The sequence below is a fragment of the Entelurus aequoreus genome, linkage group LG04 (genome assembly GCF_033978785.1).
Source record: "Entelurus aequoreus isolate RoL-2023_Sb linkage group LG04, RoL_Eaeq_v1.1, whole genome shotgun sequence".
In the NCBI taxonomy this organism is placed as follows: Eukaryota; Metazoa; Chordata; class Actinopteri; order Syngnathiformes; family Syngnathidae; genus Entelurus; species Entelurus aequoreus.
Window position 1 is genome coordinate 24536077 of NC_084734.1, and position 20950 is coordinate 24557026.

The 20950-nt window shown below is 39.3% G+C and overlaps 1 protein-coding gene across 2 annotated transcripts in view; it reads left to right on the top strand.

Moving 5' to 3' along the window:
* The window catches only part of rad51 (RAD51 recombinase), a 79869-nt gene that overhangs the window by 33773 nt on the left and 25146 nt on the right, over window positions 1–20950 (top strand). For both annotated transcript variants that reach the window (XM_062044414.1, XM_062044415.1), the window contains exons 6-7: window positions 4070–4164; window positions 16919–17032. In XM_062044414.1, the coding sequence (XP_061900398.1) occupies window positions 4070–4164; window positions 16919–17032 (209 nt within the window). The remainder of the gene's footprint in view (window positions 1–4069; window positions 4165–16918; window positions 17033–20950) is intronic.

Consider the following 20950-nt stretch of genomic DNA (forward strand, 5'->3'; position numbering starts at 1 on the left):
GAGACTCAGATTTCCCTCGCCCGGACGTGGGTCACCGGGGCCCCCCTCTGGAGCCAGGCCCGGAGTTGGGGCACGATGGCGAGCGCCTGGTGGCCGGGCCTGTCCCCATGGGGCCCGGCCGGGCACAGCCCGAAGAGGCAACGTGAGTCCCCCCTCCAATGGGCTCACCACCCATAGCAGGGGCATTAGAGGTAGGGTGCAATTTGAGCTGGGCGCAAGCCGAAGGCAGGGCACTTAGCGGTCCGATCCTCGGCTACAGAAGCTAGCTCTTGGGACGTGGAACATCACCTCGCTGGGGGGGAAGGAGCCTGAGCTAGTGCGCAAGGTGGAGAAGTTCCGGCTAGATATAGTCGGACTCACTTCGACGCACAGCAAGGGCTCTGGAACCAGTTCTCTCGAGAGGGGCTGGACTCTCTTCCACTCTGGCGTTGCCAGCAGTGAGAGGCGACGGGCTGGGGTGGCAATTCTTGTTGCCCCCCGGCTCAGAGCCTGCACGTTGGAGTTCAACCCAGTGGATGAGAGGGTAGCTTCCCTCCGCCTTCGGGTGGGGGGGGGGTCCTGACTGTTGTTTGCGCTTACGCGTCAAACAGCAGCTCAGAGTACCCACCCTTTTTGGATTCCCTCGAGGGAGTACTTGAGAGTGCTCCCCGGTTGATTCCCTCGTTCTACTGGGGGACTTCAACGCTCATGTTGGCAACGACAGTGAAACCTGGAGAGGCATGATTGGGAAGAATGGCCGCCCGGATCTGAACCCGAGTGGTGTTTTGTTATTGGACTTTTGTGCCTGTCACAAATTGTCCATAACGAACACCATGTTCAAGCATAAGGGTGTCCATATGTGCACTTGGCACCAGGGAACCCTAGGCTGTAGTTCCATGATCGACTTTGTAGTTGTGTCATCGGATTTGCGGCCTAATGTTTTGGACACTCGGGTGAAGAGAGGGGCGGAGCTTTCTACGGATCACCACCTGGTTGTGAGTTGGCTGCGATGGTGGGGGAGGATGCCGGACAGACCTGGCAGGCCCAAACGCATTGTGAGGGTTTGCTGGGAACGTCTGGCAGTCTCCTGTCAGAGAGAGTTTCAATTCCCACGTCCGGAGGAACTTTGAACATGTCACGAGGGAGTTGCTGGACATTGAGTCCGAGTGGACCATGTTCCGCACCTCTATTGTCGAGGCGGCTGATTGGAGCTGTGGCCGCAAGGTAGTTGGTGCCTGTCGTGGCGGTAATCCTAGAACCCGTTGGTGGACACCGGCGGTGAGGGATGCCGTCAAGCTGAAGAAGGTGTCCTATCGGGTTCTTTTGGCTCATAGGTCTCCTGAGGCAGCGGACAGGTGCCGGCAGGCCAGGCGTTGTGCGGCTTCAGCGGTCGCGGAGGCAAAAACTCGGACATGGGAGGAGTTCGGGAAAACCATGGAAAACGACTTCCGGACGGCTTCGAAGCGATTCTGGACCATCATCCGCCGCCTCAGGAAGGGGAAGCAGTGCACTATTAACACCGTGTATGGTGAGGATGGTGTTCTGCTGACCTCGACTGCGGATGTTGTGGATCGGTGGAGGGAATACTTCGAAGACCTCCTCAATCCCACCAACACGTCTTCCTATGAGGAAGCAGTGCCTGGGGAATCTGTGGTGGGCTTTCCTCTTTCTGGGGCTGAGGTTGCTGAGGTTGTTAAAAAGCTACTTGGTGGCAAGGCCCCGGGGGTAGATGAGATCCGCCCGGAGTTCCTTAAGGCTCTAGATGCTGTGGGGCTGTCTTGGCTGCATCATCGCATGGACATCGGGGGCGGTACCTCTGGATTGGCAGACCGGGGTGGTGGTTCCTCTCTTTAAAAAGGGGAACCGGAGGGTGTGTTCTAACTATCGTGGGATCACACTCCTCAGCCTTCCCGGTAAGGTCTATTCAGGTGTACTGGAGAGGAGGCTACGCCGGATAGTTGAACCTCGGATTCAGGAGGAACAGTGTGGTTTTCGTCCTGGTCGTGGAACCGTGGACCAGCTCTATACTCTCGGCAGGGTCCTTGAGGGTGCATGGGAGTTTGCCAAACCAGTCTACATGTGCTTTGTGGACTTGGAGAAGGCATTCGACCGTGTCCCTCGGGAAGTCCTGTGGGGAGTGCTCAGAGAGTATGGGGTATCGGACTGTCTGATTGTGGCAGTCCGCTCCCTGTATGATCAGTGCCAGAGTTTGGTCCGCATTGCCGGCAGTAAGTCGGACACGTTTCCAGTGAGGGTTGGACTCCGCCAAGGCTGCCCTTTGTCACCGATTCTGTTCATAACTTTTATGGACAGAATTTCTAGGCGCAGTCAAGGCGTTGAGGGGATCCGGTTTGGTGGCTGCAGGATTAGGTCTCTGCTTTTTGCAGATGATGTGGTCCTGATGGCTTCATCTGGCCAGGATCTTCAGCTCTCACTGAAACGGTTCGCAGCTGAGTGTGAAGCGACTGGGATGACAATCCGCACCTCCAAGTCCTAGTCCATGGTTCTCGCCCGGAAAAGGGTGGAGTGCCATCTCCGGGTTGCGGAGGAGACCCTGCCCCAAGTGGAGGAGTTCAAGTACCTCGCAGTCTTGTTCACGAGTGAGGGAAGAGTGGATCGTGAGATCGACAGGCGGATCGGTGCGGCGTCTTCAGTAATGCGGACGCTGTATCGATCCGTTGTGGTGAAGAAGGAGCTGAGCCGGAAGGCAAAGCTCTTTATTTACCGGTCGATCTACGTTCCCATCCTCACCTATGGTCATGAGCTTTGGTTTATGACCGAAAAGACAAGATCACGGGTACAAGCGGCTGAAATGAGTTTCCTCCGCCGGGTGGCGGGGCTCTCCCTTAGAGATAGGGTGAGAAGCTCTGCCATCCGGAGGGAGCTCAAAGTAAAGCCGCTGCTCCTCCACATCGAGAGGAGCCAGATGAGGTGGTTCGGGCATCTGGTCCGACCGGTAGGAGGCCACGGGGAAGACCCAGGACACGTTGGGAAGACTATGCTGGCCTGGGAACGCCTCGGGATCCCCCGGGAAGAGCTGGATGAAGTGGCTGGGGAGAGGGAAGTCTGGGCTTCCCTGCTTAGGCTGCTGCCCCCGCGACCCGACCTCAGATGAGCGGAAGAAGATGGATGGATGGATAGAATCAGAAATACTTTATTAATTTAGCCGTGGCGCCAGGCCACGATTAGATACATATAGGAGAAACCCTCAATGAAATTTTGTTTCAATGATTATTACAACCACCATGATGTTTTTGCTGATATTAAGAGTTTGGATTAATACAAATGTTTGTGATGCCATGACACGTTAGAATGGCTTTGAAAGCTGTACGTATGCGCATTGCGTGTGCAAGGGGGAGCCTGACAACCGACGAACTGTCAAAAAATCAATCGAATCAATTGATAGATTATATATGTACGTTCTATTAAATAGTTACATAGTTCAATGATCATGGTCAAACTAAATTGTATGCATGTACGAGCCCAAGATGTCCAAACATGGCAGATCACGCGCAGTTGCCTTGGGTTTTATGATCTGACTCATGACTAGAAAACTCCACAGATGTAGTGTAACACTTTTAATTTGCACATTTGAACATTTAAAAAACAAAAATATTTTCTCAAAATGGATGCTAAAAGGAACATGTAGCCAGTGGAGTAAAAAACACAGGGTTAATATGTTTGTAACAATTCTTCCCTGTGAGCAAGCGAGCTGCAGCTTTTTGGACCAGTTGTAGTCTGTGAATAGAAAACTGGTAAGGCCAAAAATTTTGAAAATTGTAGTAATCGAAAAGTGAAGAAATTAACATATTCAAAACCCTTGGAAACCGAATTCACCGTCAAGTATTTGCTGTGAAATAGCACGTATTCGCTAGAGACATTTAGTATGTTGGAACAATTCAACAACAAACTGGACTTGCTTGGATCTGTAAGTGTAGCTATGGAATTCTTATAAAATAATGACAATGTATCAAGAAAGAATGCAGCAACTCAAATATCTATCAGAGTAAACTTTTAAAAGTAAAGGTTTTAATCGAGTAACAATTAGTTAACTCATTCATATTAGTTGTTTCCTTTGTTTACTCCACAGCTACCTATTGATCAAGGGGGCGGAGAAGGTAAGGCAATGTACATTGACACAGAAGGAACTTTCAGACCGGAGAGACTCCTGGCTGTAGCAGAAAGGTAAATCGATTGATACTCATTGTATATATTAACACCTAAGAGTTTTGCGTTTGACCTTTATCTCAGCGTCTCTCTCATCCATGTATATATATTGTTCTTTACTGATCCAGGGTAAATTACCGTAATATTTATTGGACCATTGGGCCCACCGGAATATAAGGCGCACTGCTGTTGAGCAGGTCTATTTTAATAGAAAAAGCGCATAGATGGGGTCATTTTATGATTTTTTTTTTGTGGGCGGTCTTATTTACGTCTTCTCCCTGTCATCTTTGTTGTACCGGTAGTTGTTCCATAGCGAGTTTACTGACAGATACAAGTTAAAACTGTTACATTAGAAAGTAACAGCGAAGGATGAATGCCCCACAACAAGAGGATAGAGAAAACAAGGAGCCTATTGACTACGGTGTCGGCGCGGGCTACAATGGCGGACTCACGCAAATATTCGGGACTTGGACTTTCACAATATTATGTCAGACCCACTCGACATCCATTGCTTTCGGTCTCCCCTAGATGGGGGGGGTTACCCACATATGCGGTCCTCTCCAAGGTTTCTCATAGTCATTCACATTGACGTCCCACTGGGGTGAGTTTTCCTTGCCCGTATGTGGGCTCTGTACCGAGGATGTCGTTGTGGCTTGTACAGCCCTTTGAGACACTTGTGATTTAGGGCTATATAAATAAACATTGATTGATTGATTGACTTATGCAGATCCCATATACACAACAGCAGGAACCAATATGTAAGAAAAGTTGGTTTTGCATAATGGGTAAAAAACGGCAGATGTCTTTTAATAGGTGCCATTTTGGGGTCCTTATACACACACCACAATAATACTAGTATGTTGAAGCACACCACATCTGACTACAGTAGCCGTAATGTGCAGACAATCCATCAAGCGGTGTGGCTTTGCAGCTTACCAAAGTAGTACTAAAACATTTTGAAAGATTTTTGAGGGCCGTGTGTAATGTTCTATATTCTCAATGAAACATCAATGTATTGGGCTTGCTTGCTAACTTGTACTTGCTTAAAGGCCTACTGAAATGATTTTTTTTTTATTTAAACGGGGATAGCAGATCTATTCTATGTGTCATACTTGATCATTTCGCGATATTGCCATATTTTTGCTGAAAGTATTTAGTATAGAACAACGACGATAAAGATCGCAACTTTTGGTATCTGATAAAAAAAGGCTTGCCCCTACCGGAAGTAGCGTGACGTAGTCAATTGAACATATACGCAAAGTTCCCTATTGTTTACAATGATGGCCGCATGAAGTGAGATAAATTCGGACAGAGAAAGCGACGATTTCCCCATTAATTTGAGCGAGGATGAAATATTTTTAAATGAGGAAAGTGCAAGTGAAGGACTAGTGGGGAGTGGAAGATGCTGTGAGAGCCGGGGGTGACCTGATATTCAGCTGGAAATGACTACAACAGTAAATAAACACAAGACATATATATATACTCTATTAGCCACAACACAACCAGGCTTATATTTAATATGCCACAAATTAATCCCGCATAAAAACACCTAGGTGTTTGTTATGCTAGCTCCTAGCTACTAGCTCGAGCTAGTTATAGCTCGAGCGGGTAATATGGACGGGATCCTGTAAATATAACCCGCCAATACAATTCAAACACCTGCACAACACACACACTCACTCAGCCCAAACAACCGTTCACCTAACCCAAGGTTCATAAAGCTTATATATTTAATCAAAGTTACGTACATGACACGCACGTACTGGCAAGCAATCAAATGTTTGGAAGCGCGCGGGTGGGACCTGATATTCAGCTGGGAATGACTACAACAGTAAATAAACACAAGACATATATATACTCTATTAGCCACAACACAACCAGGCTTATATTTAATATGCCACAAATTAATCCCGCATAAAAACACCTAGGTGTTTGTTATGCTAGCTCCTAGCTCCTAGCTCCTAGCTACTAGCTCGAGCTAGTTATAGCTCGAGCGGGTAATATGGACGGGATCCCGTATATATAACCCGCCAATACAATTCAAACACCTGCATAACACACACACTCACTCAGCCCAAACAACCGTTCACCTAACCCAAGGTTCATAAAGCTTATATATTTAATCAAAGTTACGTACATGACAGGCACGTACGGGCAAGCAATCAAATGTTTGGAAGCGCGCGGGTGGGACCTGATATTCAGCTGGGAATGACTACAACAATAAATAAACATAAGACATATATATACTCTATTAGCCACAACACAACCAGGCTTATATTTAATATGCCACAAATTAATCCTAATGCTAGCTCCTAGCTACTAGCTCGAGCTAGTTATAGCAAGCGATCAAATGTTTGGAAGCGCAGCTGTGTACTCACGTTATCGCAACTGTGTATCCAAATCAAAGTCCTCCTGGTAAGAGTCTCTGTTGTCCGAGTTCTTCCATCTTGACTGCATCTTTCGGGAATGTAAACAAAGAAGCGCCGGCTGTGTACGTGTTGTTGCTGACTTCCCTCGCAAAATAGACACTTCGCACCGACAACTTTCTTCTTTGCTTGCTCAGCTTCTTTCTCCATAATGCAATGAACAAATTGCAACAGATTCACCAACACAGATGTCCAGAATACTGTGGAATAATGAGATGAAAACAGAGCTATTTCGTATTGACTTCAATGGTGTCCGAATACTTCCGTTTCAATGATTGACATCACGCGCATACGTCAACCCTCAGAGGCGTTTCGAACCGGAAGTTTAGCGGGAAATTTAAAATTGCACTTTATAAGTTAACCCGGCCGTATTGGCATGTGTTGCAATGTTAAGATTTCATCATTGATATATAAACTATCAGACTGCGTGGTCGGTAGTAGTGGCTTTCAGTAGGCCTTTAAAGGCCTACTGAAATGATTTTTTTTTATTTAAACGGGGATAGCAGATCCATTCTATGTGTCATACTTGATCATTTCGCGATATTGCCATATTTTTGCTGAAAGGATTTAGTATAGAACGACGATAAAGTTCGCAACTTTTGGTCGCTGATAAAAAAAAGCCTTGCCTATACCGGAAGTAGCGTGACGTCACAGGAGGAAGGATTCCTCACAATTCCCCGTTGTTTACAATGGAGCGAGAGAGATTCGGACCGAGAAAGCGACGATTACCCCATTAATTTGAGCAAGGATGAAAGATTCGTGGATGAGGAACGTTAGAGTGAAGGACTAGAGGCAGTGCAGGGTGTATCTTTTTTCGCTCTGACCGTAACTTAGGTACAAGGTCTCATTGGATTCCACACACTCTCCTTTTTCTATTGTGGATCACGGATTTGTATTTTAAACCACCTCGGATACTATATCCTCTTGAAAATGAGAGTCGAGAACGCGAAATGGACATTCACAGTGACTTTTATCTCCACGACAATACATCGTTGACGCACTTTAGCTACGGAGCTAACGTGATAGCATCGGGCTCAAATACAGATAGAAACAAAATTTAAAAAAAACCAGACTGGAAGGATGGACAGAAGATCAACAATACTATTAAACCATGAACATGTAAATACACGGTTAATAATTTCCAGCTTGGCGAAGCTTAACAATTGAAGCTAACTAACTTAGCTACGTAGCTAACGTGATAGTATCAGGCTCAAATGCAGATAGAAACAAAATTTTAAAAAACCCTGACTGGAAGGATAGACAGAAGATCAACAATACTATTAAACCATGAACATGTAAATACACGGTTAATAATTTCCAGCTTAGCGAAGCTTAACAATTGAAGCTAACTAACTTAGCTACGTAGCTAACGTGATAGTATCAGGCTCAAATGCAGATAGAAACAACATTTAAAAAAACCCTGACTGGAAGGATAGACAGAAGATCAACAATACTATTAAACCATGAACATGTAAATACACGGTTAATAATTTCCAGCTTAGCGAAGCTTAACAATTGAAGCTAACTAACTTAGCTACGTAGCTAACGTGATAGTATCAGGCTCAAATGCAGATAGAGACAAAATTAAAAAAAAACCTGACTGGAAGGATAGACAGAAGATCAACAATACTATTAAACCATGAACATGTAAATACACGGTTAATAATTTCCAGCTTGGCGAAGCTTAACAATTGAAGCTAACTACGGAGCGGAGGCGGGCGTTGTAGCTTTCGACGACACCCCGGCCGCCATCAGAGTCGGCAAGAAACATATATTTCCCCAAAGTTACGTACGTGACATGCACATAGCGACACGCACGTACGGGCAAGCGATCAAATGTTTGGAAGCCAAAGCTGTACTCACGGTAGTGCGTCTGCTATCCAGCTGAAACACAACACAACCTCCTGATTGTGTTGCTGTAGTCCGCTGCTAATACACCGATCGCACCTGCAACTTTCTTATTTGCAGTCTCCATTGTCCATTAAACAAATTGCAAAAGATTCACCAACACAGATGTCCAGAATACTGTGGAATTGTTCGATGAAAACAGAGCAGTTTATATGGTGACACATTGGGTACGAATACTTCCGTTGCCGTCATGACGTCACGCGCATACGTCATATCCAAAGGAGTTTTTCAACCGGAAGTTTAGCGGGAAATTTAAAATTGCACTTTATAAGTTAACCCGGCCGTATTGGCATGTGTTGCAATGTTAAGATTTCATCATTGATATATAAACTATCAGACTGCGTGGTCGGTAGTAGTGGGTTTCAGTAGGCCTTTAAGTCATTTATTGAACAGGCATCAGCCTGCAGTCCACAAGTATCTCTTATGTGTGACTGCCATCTACCGGTCACACTTATCATAACTTCATGTCCATCCATTCATTTTCTACCGCTTGTTGCGTCGAGGTCGGTAAGCACAACCAGAATTAATCCGTACATTAGGCGCACCAGATTTTTTAGAAAATGATGATCGTGACTGTCTCATAATTTAACCAGTGCACATAAACAGAACATTTTGTCACAAGAAGAATAAGGGGCACGTCTTTTTTATTTATTTTTTCCTCCAGTTTTAGATTTTTTTTAATCCACACATTGTCTAACATTATATATATTTACCCAAACATACAGTTCAGGTCAGAAATGTATGTAGATGCATTCATCATGTAAATCAATGTCATATGAAATTTGGGCCCTTAATAATTTATTTTACCTGTACTTTTTCTAGGGTGGGATGATTATACAATCTACAATGTTTTTGAAAACAATAATTTGGTGCACTATTTGGAAATTGTGGTAATTCATTTACACAATATACATACAGGCTGGACAATTGACCATTTTCCTTTACAGAAAGTGTAGAATTTATTTAAATAGGTTGTTTTTTTGGCACAGACCCAGGAAATCATTGTCCAGTTGGAACACTCAATAGTGTCAACTAGGAGTGTGGGAGAATTCGAATCACGATTCTCACGTTGTGCGATTCAGAATCGATTCTCATTTTAAAAAAATACTTTTTTTAAATTTTCTTTATTATTATTATAATTTTTTATTTTTTTATTTTTATTTTTTTTATTAATCAATCCAACAAAACAATACACAACAATACCATAACAATGAAATCCAATTCCAAAACCAAACCCGACCCAGCAACACTCAGAACTGCAATAAACTGATTGAGAGGAGTCACAAACCAGATGAGGTGGTTCGGGCAACAAACCAAAAGTAGTGAAACAAAAATGAATATTATCAGCAACAGTATCAATATTAGTTACAATTTCAACATAGCAGTGATTAAAAATCCCTCATTGACATTATCATTAGACATTTATAAAAAATTATAAAAAAGAACAATAGTGTCATAGTTGCTTACACTTGCATCGCATCTCATAAGCTTGACAACACACTGTGTCCTATATTTTCACAAAGATAAAATAAGTCATATTTTTGGTTCATTTAATAGTTAAAACAAATTGACATTATTGCAATTAGTTGATAAAACATTGTCCTTTACAATTATAAAAGCTTTTTACAAAAATCTACTACTCTGCTTGCATGTCAGCAGACTGGGGTAGATCCTGCTGAAATCCTATGTATTGAATGAATAGAGAATCGTTTTGAATCTTGGCAAAAATCTTAGCCACACGATTATCAAATGTAATAGGAAAATTAATTCATACTGACCAAACTGGCTTAATGGAAGGTCGACAATCTTCAGACAATACAAGGAAATTGTTTGTTATTTACTATGCTAGAAGTCTCCCTTATCCCACAGCAGTATATACTGTTGATGCGGAGAAGGCATTCGACCACATAAACTGGTCATTTATGTTTTGCACAAATTTGGATTTGGAGATAATTTTATACAATGGATTAAGATGCTTTATACAAGGCCCATGGCATCAGTCAAAACCAATAATCATATTTCAGAACCTTTTTCGTTAAAAAGAGGAGTAAAACAGGGATGTCCTGCATCTGGATTATTATTTAATTTGGTTATTGAACCCTTAGCTGCAAAAATAGGAAGTGAAAATAATATTCATGGTATAAAAATTGGCTCTCAGTATAATAAGCTATCAATGTATTGTGATGACATAATTCTCTACCTCACATGTTAACTCCTCTCTTCACTATATCAATAATGTCATCACTGAATGTCTGTTTATCAGGGTATAAAGTCAATTTGGACAAATGTGACATATTACCACTTAATAAACACTGCAAGAAATCACAAGTTCAGAACTCCAAAATTAAATGGAAAGAGGCAGAAATCATATATCTAGGACTACACATTACACCAAACCTTTATACAAGCAGAGATCTAAATCTTAAACATTTAAAACATAAGATAGAATCCAAAATGGAACGCTGATCACGTCTCCAAATATCACTTTGGGGTCGGGTGAACATAGTAAAAATTAGTATACTGTCCTAATGAATAAAAGTTGGTTTAAAAAATACATACAATGATATCACATTTTATATTGTGTGGAAAGAAGTCCAGTTGTTCATACTTAAAGTTGTCTTGTACACAAGATAAAGGAGGACTGCAATTACCAAACTTCTTACATTATTATATATCCTTCGGTTGTGAACAAGCAAGCCACTTATTTCATTCTTCTTCAACATAGAAAAAAATATGTTAATGAATTTGGACATCGATGTGGGGAGTTTATATTATATTAAAAAAATACCTAATGAATTGAGGCAGAACCCAATAGAACCCACCTTTAACATTCTAAAACTGTGTCAGAAAATACTAGGAATCAAGTCAATGACATCTGTAAATCAACCGCTTTGCTACAATCCTAATATAATTAATAAAAATGTGGTTAAATGGACAACATGGAAAGACAGAGGTATTACTAAACCTCATCATATTATTAAAGGCCTACTGAAACCCACTACTACCGACCACGCAGTCTGATAGTTTATATATCAATGATGAAATCTTAACATTGCAACACATGCCAATACGGCCGGGTTAACTTATAAAGTGCAATTTAAAATTTCCCGCTAAACTTCCGGTTGAAAAAGCCTTTGGAGGATGACTTATGCGCGTGACGTAGCCAGGGGAACAGAGGTATGGCTTCCCCATTGAATACAATACAAAAAAGCTCTGTTTTCATTTCATAATTCCACAGTATTCTGGACATCTGTGTTGGTGAATCTTTTGCAATTTGTTTAATGAACAATGGAGATTGCAAAGAAGAAAGTTGTAGGTGGGATCGGTGTATTAGCGGCTGGCTGTAGCAACACAACAAGAAGGACTTACTTGGATAGCAGACGCGCCAGCCGATGCTAGCCGCCAACCACATCTGTGTTGGGGTGAAGTCCTTCGTCGCGCCGTCGATCGCTGAAACGCAGGTGAGCCCGGGTGTTGATGAGCAGATGAGGGCTGGCTGGCGTAGGTTGAGCGCTAATGTTTTTATCATAGCTCTGTGAGGTCCGGTTGCTAAGTTGCTAAGTTAGCCTTAGCGTTGTTAGCAACAGCATTGTTAAGCTTTGCCAGGCTGAGAATTATTAACCGTGTAGTTACATGTACATGGTTTAATAGTATTGTTGATCTTCTGTCTATCCTTCCAGTCAGGGATTTATTTATTTTGTTTCTATCTGCATTTGAGACAGATGCTATCATGTTAGCTCATGCTAAAGAGCTTCGTCGATGTATTGTCGTGGAGATAAAAGTCACTGTGAATGTCTATTTCGCGTTCTTGACTCTCATTTTCAAGAGGATATAGTATCCGAGGTGGTTGAAAATACAAATCCGTGATCCACAATAGAAAAAGGAGAGTGTGTGGAATCCAATGAGCCAGCTTGTACCTAAGTTACGGTCAGAGCGAAAAAAGATATGTATTTCACTGCATTCTAGTCCGTCACTCTAACGTTCCAGGGTTTCCCACACATTCATTTATTTGTGGCGGCCCGCCACGAAAGAATTACGTCCGCCACAAATTTAAAAAAAAAAATGTTTTAAATTAAAAAAATAAAAATAATTATTTATTTATTTATTTATTTTTGTCCTCTCCAGCTTCTTAGGCAAATCATATAGTTGATGTAGATGCCCATATCGGCTGTTCAGATTTACTTTACAAAAGAGAAGTGTAGGATACTTCTCTTGTTGCCTTATTTGTATTTGACTTTATTAAATGTATTTATATTAGAAACACAACATGTGTATATAACAAAGGGTGCAAAGTCTGCAGGCAGTAGGAAACACATGGTTAAGTGTAGGGAGTAAAACTGATGGCAGTCTAAAGTTCAAGATTTTGGGAGCTCTTTGTTCAGTGGATCAGATGTTTGATGAAGCTCTGTGTCTATCTACCACCACTACTGTTTTCTGTTTATTTGTTACTGACTGTGGCAGGACACCTCTGCCTCTGTTTCACATAATATGGTTGTAGTAGTAGGCTAAAGTTAAACTATTTAGTATGCACTAAGTAAAGGGGCAGAGCTTTGAGACATTTTAGCTTTTATATTTTATAAGATATATTTTTTGTAAGAATCACAATTAATATATTTCAGTGAATAACTTATTGTTCAAATCTGTATATAAATATGTACATAAAGTGTTGTAATTATATTGTAAAATGGATGGATGGATGGATGGATGGACGTTTAAAACAAAACTGTTATTATTAATTAGTAAGTATACATTTTTTGAGCCTTTTTAGAGAAAATCAAATCATTGTAGTAAATTATGCAAATTACTCGATGATGTCACGGTGACCACGCCCATAGCCACGCCCCCACCGCCACAGGTATCTTGGCAGTTTATGGGAAACACTGCGTTCCTCATCCACGAATCTTTCATGCTCGCTCAAATTAATGGGGTAATCGTCGCTTTCTCGGTCCGAATAGCTCTAGCTGCGTTGAAAACAATAGGAAAATATGAGGAAGTGAACAACTGACAACGTCACGCTACTTCCGGTAGGGGCAAGGCTTGTTTTTATCAGAGACCAAAAGTTGCGAACTTTATCGCCGTTGTTCTATACTAAATCCTTTCAGCAAAAATATGGCAATATCGCAAAATGATCAAGTATGACACATAGAATGGATCTGCTATCCCCGTTTAAATTAAAAAAATTCATTTCAGTAGGCCTTTAATAAAAACTCCTTTAAACCGTTAAATTATTTAGTTGATCAATATAATGTACCCAGAAATCATTTTTAAAATGTTATCTCTTTAAAACACGCTGTAAATAAATGCATATCCTCTGAAAGTATGTCTTTAAATAGCCATGAACTGGAAGATGCACTTTTTAATCAAGATACATTTAAGAAATTAATTAAACTATTTTATGGAATAATAAAGGAACACCACACTAGAAATGCAAATGATGCATGTGTTGGGAAATGGATGATGGACTTAAACATTTTAGATGAAAGAGACATATCATGGAATGATATTTGGAAAAATGCCAATAAGCCCTTTAGAAGCATTAAAGTTAAACTGACTCAATTTAAGATATTGAATAGATTTTATTTTACATCTTCTCAGCTGTTTAAAATTAGTGTAGTAGATAGCAAGTTATGTATGAAGTGTCGGGCAGCTGAGGCAACTCTTGTTCATTTATTGTGGGAATGTCAGAGAATAAAAGAGTTATGGTTGAAAACAACAAAAGAAGCAATCACAGTCCTTAATATAAATATCCCAATGACACTGCAAACTTGTATTCTTGAGGATCTCCATCAATTTAGTAACATGTCATCAAAGAGTAAAAATGCATTTCTTTCAATATGCATAATAACAAAAAGGGTAATATTTAAAAAATGGATAGATGTTGATAGTCCAACTCATACTGACTGGTACACACAAGCTATGGAGATTATATCAGTAGAAAAAACTGCATTTACTTTAGATAATAATGAGTCATATATAGGAATATGGGATCCATTATTTAAATTTGTTTTAACTATTAAATGAACCAAAGTATGACTTATTATATCATTGTGGAAAATATTGGACACAGCGTGTTGTCAAGTTTATGAGATGTGATGCAAGTGTAAGCCACTGTGACACTATTGTTCTTTTTTTTTTTTACATTTTTTAATTAATGTTTGTAATGATGATATCAATGAGGGATTTTTAATCACTGCTATGTTGAAATTGTTACTAATATTGATACTGTTGTAGATAATATTCATTTTTGTCTCACTACGTTTAGATTGTTCCGTGTCATGTTTGTGTGTCCTCAATTGCTCTGTTTATTGCTATTCTGAATGTTGCTGGGTCGGGTTTGGTTTTGAAATTGTATTGCATTATTATGGTATTGTTGTGTATTGTTTTCATAAAAATAAAAAATAAAAAGTTTTTGAATCGAGAATCGTGTTGAATTGAAAAAAAAAAAGACTTTGAATCGAATCGTGACCCCAAGAATCGATTTTGAATCGAATCGTGGGACACCCAAAGATTCACAGCCCTAGTGTCAACATATCAATCGTCCAGCTTTGGGATTGGCCTTTAAGACTAATATATATATATATATATATATATATATATATATATATATATATATATATATATATATATATATATATATATATATATATATTGCAGCCTCTTACGATCACAATATATTCTAGGTTATATAAATTACAATAGAAAGCAGGTAACAGGTTGCCTACGTTATGCAATAATGTATTGCATCATTTTTGTTTTTGTATGCTCAGTGAAGTTGTTGTATTCTTTTCCCTCCAGACTCCTAATAATTTACTTGCTAATTTCATGTTCATAACTGGTTATTTTTGGCTATAACAAAAGTGTACTTCTTCTGTGCCTACTTTACATTCAAGATAGCTTAGTGGTTAGCATTGCGATTTTTCTCCTGCTCTCTCTTGCTTGACGCATGCTTAGCTATTGCTCATCCTCCATTGATCTGCCACCATGGAGGTGTGGATTAGTAATTAAGAAGCGGCTCCACACTGCTCAGACATACTTAAATCCTGATGGCTAGCCACCTTGGGGAATGTATGTATGCATAAATCTGACCCTGTGTACATTGTATATTCAATGAATTATGACACAGAATTTAGTGTAAATATATATAAAAACATATAAATCTAACCCATTATTGTTATTATTCCATTCATCCATTTTTTTACCGCTTGTCCCTTTCGGGGATTATATGCAATCATTCCACTTTGAAAAATTATTTTTTCAAACAAATAATTGAGGATACAAAATAAAGAACATTCATGTTCATGAGTTCATGTAAACTACTGTTGTCCCAATACCAATATTTTTGTCACAGTACCAATATGTATTTTGATTCTTTTTAAAAAAAAAGGGGAACACAAAAATGTCATTATTATTTTAACACAATATCTTAGGATAACACTAAATTGAATACAAATAGCCTGCGATAAGCAAGTCTGGATTAAAATACAATAGAATTAATTGTCATTGTAATAAATGATAACCGTACAATTTACGGTTGCCACTTTTGGTCTGTGCTTCACGCCAAAGAGAATTACTGTACTAAATATGAAAAACGATAAAGCTAAATCTACAGTACACAGGTAAGATATGTATCAAATAAAACACACTATTAAAGATACAAAAAAATGTTGAAAGGAGTTTTATCAATTTCAGTCTATTCTATACACATTCTGTTTTAACTATGCTAATAATTTGAAACAGGCCATCCAGCTCAGTGTGGTTTCTATGCATTATAACAACCTGCTGCTGTTAATGTGATGACCAAAACAATGGTTCAAATGAACAATTAAAAGCCCGAAATTAATGAAATGCCTACAATGAGTTAATGTAAACTTTTGACTGAATGAATGTTCATTCAGTCAATAATCACTCCACATAGGATAAAGAACTATTCAAATACATTTGTCAAAGGCTTCTATTAATTATAGTCTGAAAAGCAAATGTAATAAATACTATTGTGACGACCTGAATATAGGATTACCCTGAAAATAGGAACCGTCTTTTTCAAACCACCTTTTGTAATATATATTTCAAGATATATCTTTTTTTAAATCATGGTTTGAATATTGGTTTAGTAATAAATGATTTTATGTTATCTTGAAATAATCATAATGACTAAGAGAGAGAGGCGCTGTGTTAACACTTGTGGTTCAATATTTTGGTCTGGACCAAAAAAGGATAATTGATGCACATTTATGTATATCACTCATTTTTTTCATATAACCAAAGGGTTGCAGTAAAAACATGCATCAAGTAAGGATTTGGCAGTGTTCATGACTTCTTACATAGCCAAACACAAATGTTTTTTTTCCAAACACATACCTGCTGGAGTGAATATATGTTTTTGTGTTTTTTTGTTTTGGGGCCATTTTTTTAATGTTTACCTTATTTCTTGTTAAAAGGTATGGCTTGGTGGGCAGTGATGTTCTGGACAACGTGGCCTATGCTCGAGCATTCAACACAGATCATCAGACACAACTACTGTATCAAGCCTCTGCCATGATGGCCGAGTCCAGGTCAGTTGGAACATGATGGAATTCACGACAACACACTGTATTTGGCCTATCCAATTTTCATTTAACATTTCTCTTTGGTTTGGCCTTGGCAAAAAGCAAAAATATAAGCACATTTCTTTCATTCTTTCCCTAAATTATTTCACAGGTGTAAAATACTAATAGTATGTCTATCAATTATTTCCAAACACTACAAACTTACAGTTTGTGTTGCTTAAATTTCCAAGGGTTCAGTAGTATTTGAACAAATGACAATTACACATGTAGTTAATGGGTTTTTTGGGGTTAAAATGGTTTGCTTTCGTCCGTTTGAGGTCTATAGCCCAATGCACATCACTAAATTGACCAAGGAGAGCTTTGTAGAACAGTGTCCCCCAGTGAGCATACCTCCTTGAAGACGGCCACCACCTTTGGTGTACAGTTTACACTGGTGTGTAAGGCAAGCACAGCCAGTCGCAAAGGACTGGGAATACAAAAGTGCTTGATGCAGCGTTTTTGATCACATGCCTGTTGTGTTGGGTATGGTATTTTTTGTTTGTTTCAAACATGCTTAACAGTTAGATACATCGTGGAAGGTAATTTATTTTGAATAATTAAATGTACTGCCTATCACGAGTCATGGGCTATGTGCTCTATCAGTCCCTTAAACACATCCACAAAAATTATTAAAAAAATAAAATAGAGAAAGATATCGTTTAACCTACATGACAGGAAGTTGACTGCCGTCAACAGTAGCGAGCAGCCAGTGATCAGAGTTATCACGTACTTCTAAATGTTAACATGGCTAAGGGCAAAACGGCAACCCAGATTAAGGCTGCAACTATTGCTTCCTTATAGAGTCTTTTGGCGCTTGTGCAGCGTCTTTTTTTTGCTCGCTATGTGTCTTTCTTTTTCTCTACTCAAACAATGTTCCAACTTTTTGGCGCTTTGGGGCAGGCATTGAACTCCCTTCCTTTCGGAGTGGTCACTTTAAACACCTACGGTTCCCTGTCAGTGCCAATCAGAGACAACTGTTACTGTCAAAATGTGTCCCTTTTGAAGAAAAGTAGCCTTTACAGGTGCTTAAAATAAAAACAATAACATAACACACGAAATTGATCACATTATTAGAGCATACTTGCCAACCTTGAGACCTCCAATATCGGGAGGTGGGGGGCGGGGCGGGGGCGTGGTTGGGGGCGTGGTTATTTACCGCTAGAATTCACCAACTCGAGTATTTCATATATATTTCATATATATATGTATGTGTATATATATATATATATATATATATATATGTATGTATGTATGTATGTATGTATGTATGTATGTATGTATGTATGTATACATGTATGTATGTATGTATATATGTATATATATATGTATATATATATGTATATATATATGTATATATATATGTATATATATGTGTATATATATATATGTGTATATATATATATGTGTATATATATATGTGTGTATATATATATGTGTGTATATATATATATATGTATATATATATATGTGTATATATATATATATGTATATATATATATGTATATATATATATATGTATATATATATATGTATATATATATATATATGTATATATATATATGTATATATATATATGTATATATATATATGTATATATATATATGTATATGTATGTATATATGTATGTATGTATATATATATGTATATATATATGTGTGTATATATATATATATATATATATATATATATATATATATATATATATATATATATATATACATGTATGTGTGTATATATATATATACATGTATGTATATATATATATATATATATATATACATGTATGTATATATATATATATATATATATATATATATATACATGTATGAAATACTTGACTTTCAGTGAATTCTAGCTATATATATATATTTATTTTATTTACATAAAAGAAATACTTGAATTATCTATCCATTAGAGGGCAGTATTGTCCTGTTTAACTTCTCTGTTCATGACTGAGAAATCATTTCGGCCACCGTGTTCAATGGAGAAGTCTGTTCTACATATTTACAGGCAACATACACCTTCCCCTTCGAACTGTCCTGGATGAACGGAATTTTTTGTTTCCATTCGTTTTGGAACTTGCAAGCGTATTTATATTGTGGGAAAGCGGACGTGAGAATAGGCTGTCCCCACTCAGTCTCAGGTCCGCATTGAGCTGGAGGGGGCGTGGCGCTGAATACCGGGATTCTCCCGCTAAAAACGGGAGGGTTGGCAAGTATGTATTAGAGTTTAACCCTTGCGACTCTAGCACTATGACATCATAGCATCGATAAATTAGCTACCTTTTATCATATAAAGCATGCCAATGTAATGTAACGTTGCAATTACCTTAGGGGCATATATCCCCAAAACATTTTTTACATCTTTAATGACATCAAGTTATTAAAACTTATTGTTAAAGATCGCCATTTTTGATATGTTCACATCACATAATACATGGTTATGGTCTGTCTGTGTTGGCCCTGCGATGAGGTGGTGACTTGTCCAGGGTGTACCCCGCCTACAGCCCGAATGCAGCTGAGATAGGCTCCAGCACCCCCCGCGACCCCTAAAGGGACAAGCGGTAGAAAATGGATGGATGGATGGATAGATAGATGGTATGAACGGTATATCAAGTTGTAGTGTAAAACATGTATATTAGATGACAAAATACACTATTAGGTTATTTTGTCTAATGACTCATCTTCTTCTTCAGAAGAGAGACACAATAGATTTACTTGGATTGGCTTTTACCAGGAAACAGTTGGCGTTTAAAGTGACCAATCATATATGAGGGGAGTTGCTGTGCTGTGTTTTCAATGCCTGCCCGTATGTGCCAAAAGGAGACAAAGAGCGAGCGTGCAAAATGACATCGCACACGCAAAGTGTTTTTTACGTGCAATAATTTTGGCACTATACTGATGCTCTGCTGTTGGCATAAGGTTGGCAATGAAAGTTAAAAAGAGCGTCGGACTCTGTGTTACTCTGTCTGGATGCTACAATATCTTTTTCTATGGCAGGGGTGAGCAAACTTTTTAGCTCAGGGGCCACATTGGCTTTTGAAATTTGACAGATGGGCTGGGCGAGCACATGATGCATTTCAAAGCATATCATATCTGTTGGGAGTAAGAGTAGGCTTTTCAAACATGGGCTATTTTAATCATAATACATCTACTTTCAACAATATCATATCATCAAAGAAACATATTAAATGGTTAACTCTTACATTCTCTTTTAGCTGGAGCAGTGTTGTTGATCACCCATTTTTGCCAGTGCGTCAAATTCTAGTACCAGTTTTGTTGTGGCAATTCTCAAAACCGATTTGCTCAATTCTGTTTTAAAAATTTACGGGCTGGATTAAAGGGACCAACGGGCCGGATGTGGCCCGTGGGCCGTAATTTGCCCATCCCTGGTCTATGAGCATAACAGTAGAGGTTGTCAACTACATTTTTGCCTGTAAGTCTTTCAAATCGTTTTGCAGGACTCAGTGTTTTTGGCAAGCCAGCAAATGTTTAGCCAAGTTGGAAGTATTGCCTCATTTGGTGAGGTATGTTTTGAATCACCGCTTTAAAGCTTCACATTTCTAGTTTGCTATTGAAGCCAAAATACCTCCATATTCCTCTTCATCAACGAGTAAAGTTGCCGCTTCTGCCATCCTACTTCTTCTATCTTTTTTTCTTTCAATGCCAATCTATCCATGCTGTTTTTACTCTGTTTGGTCACTCACAAAGCACTGGCTCATATTACCAATAACGTCACCGCGGCGTGGACAGCATTCGCATAGAAAAAGTATCGGCATAACTGATGACATCAAAGCTTAGGTGACTAACAATTTCCTGAATTTTAACACAAATAAGACCGGTTAAGATTTTTGTTGGCTCCACAGGTGTTGTGGCCACTTTAAAT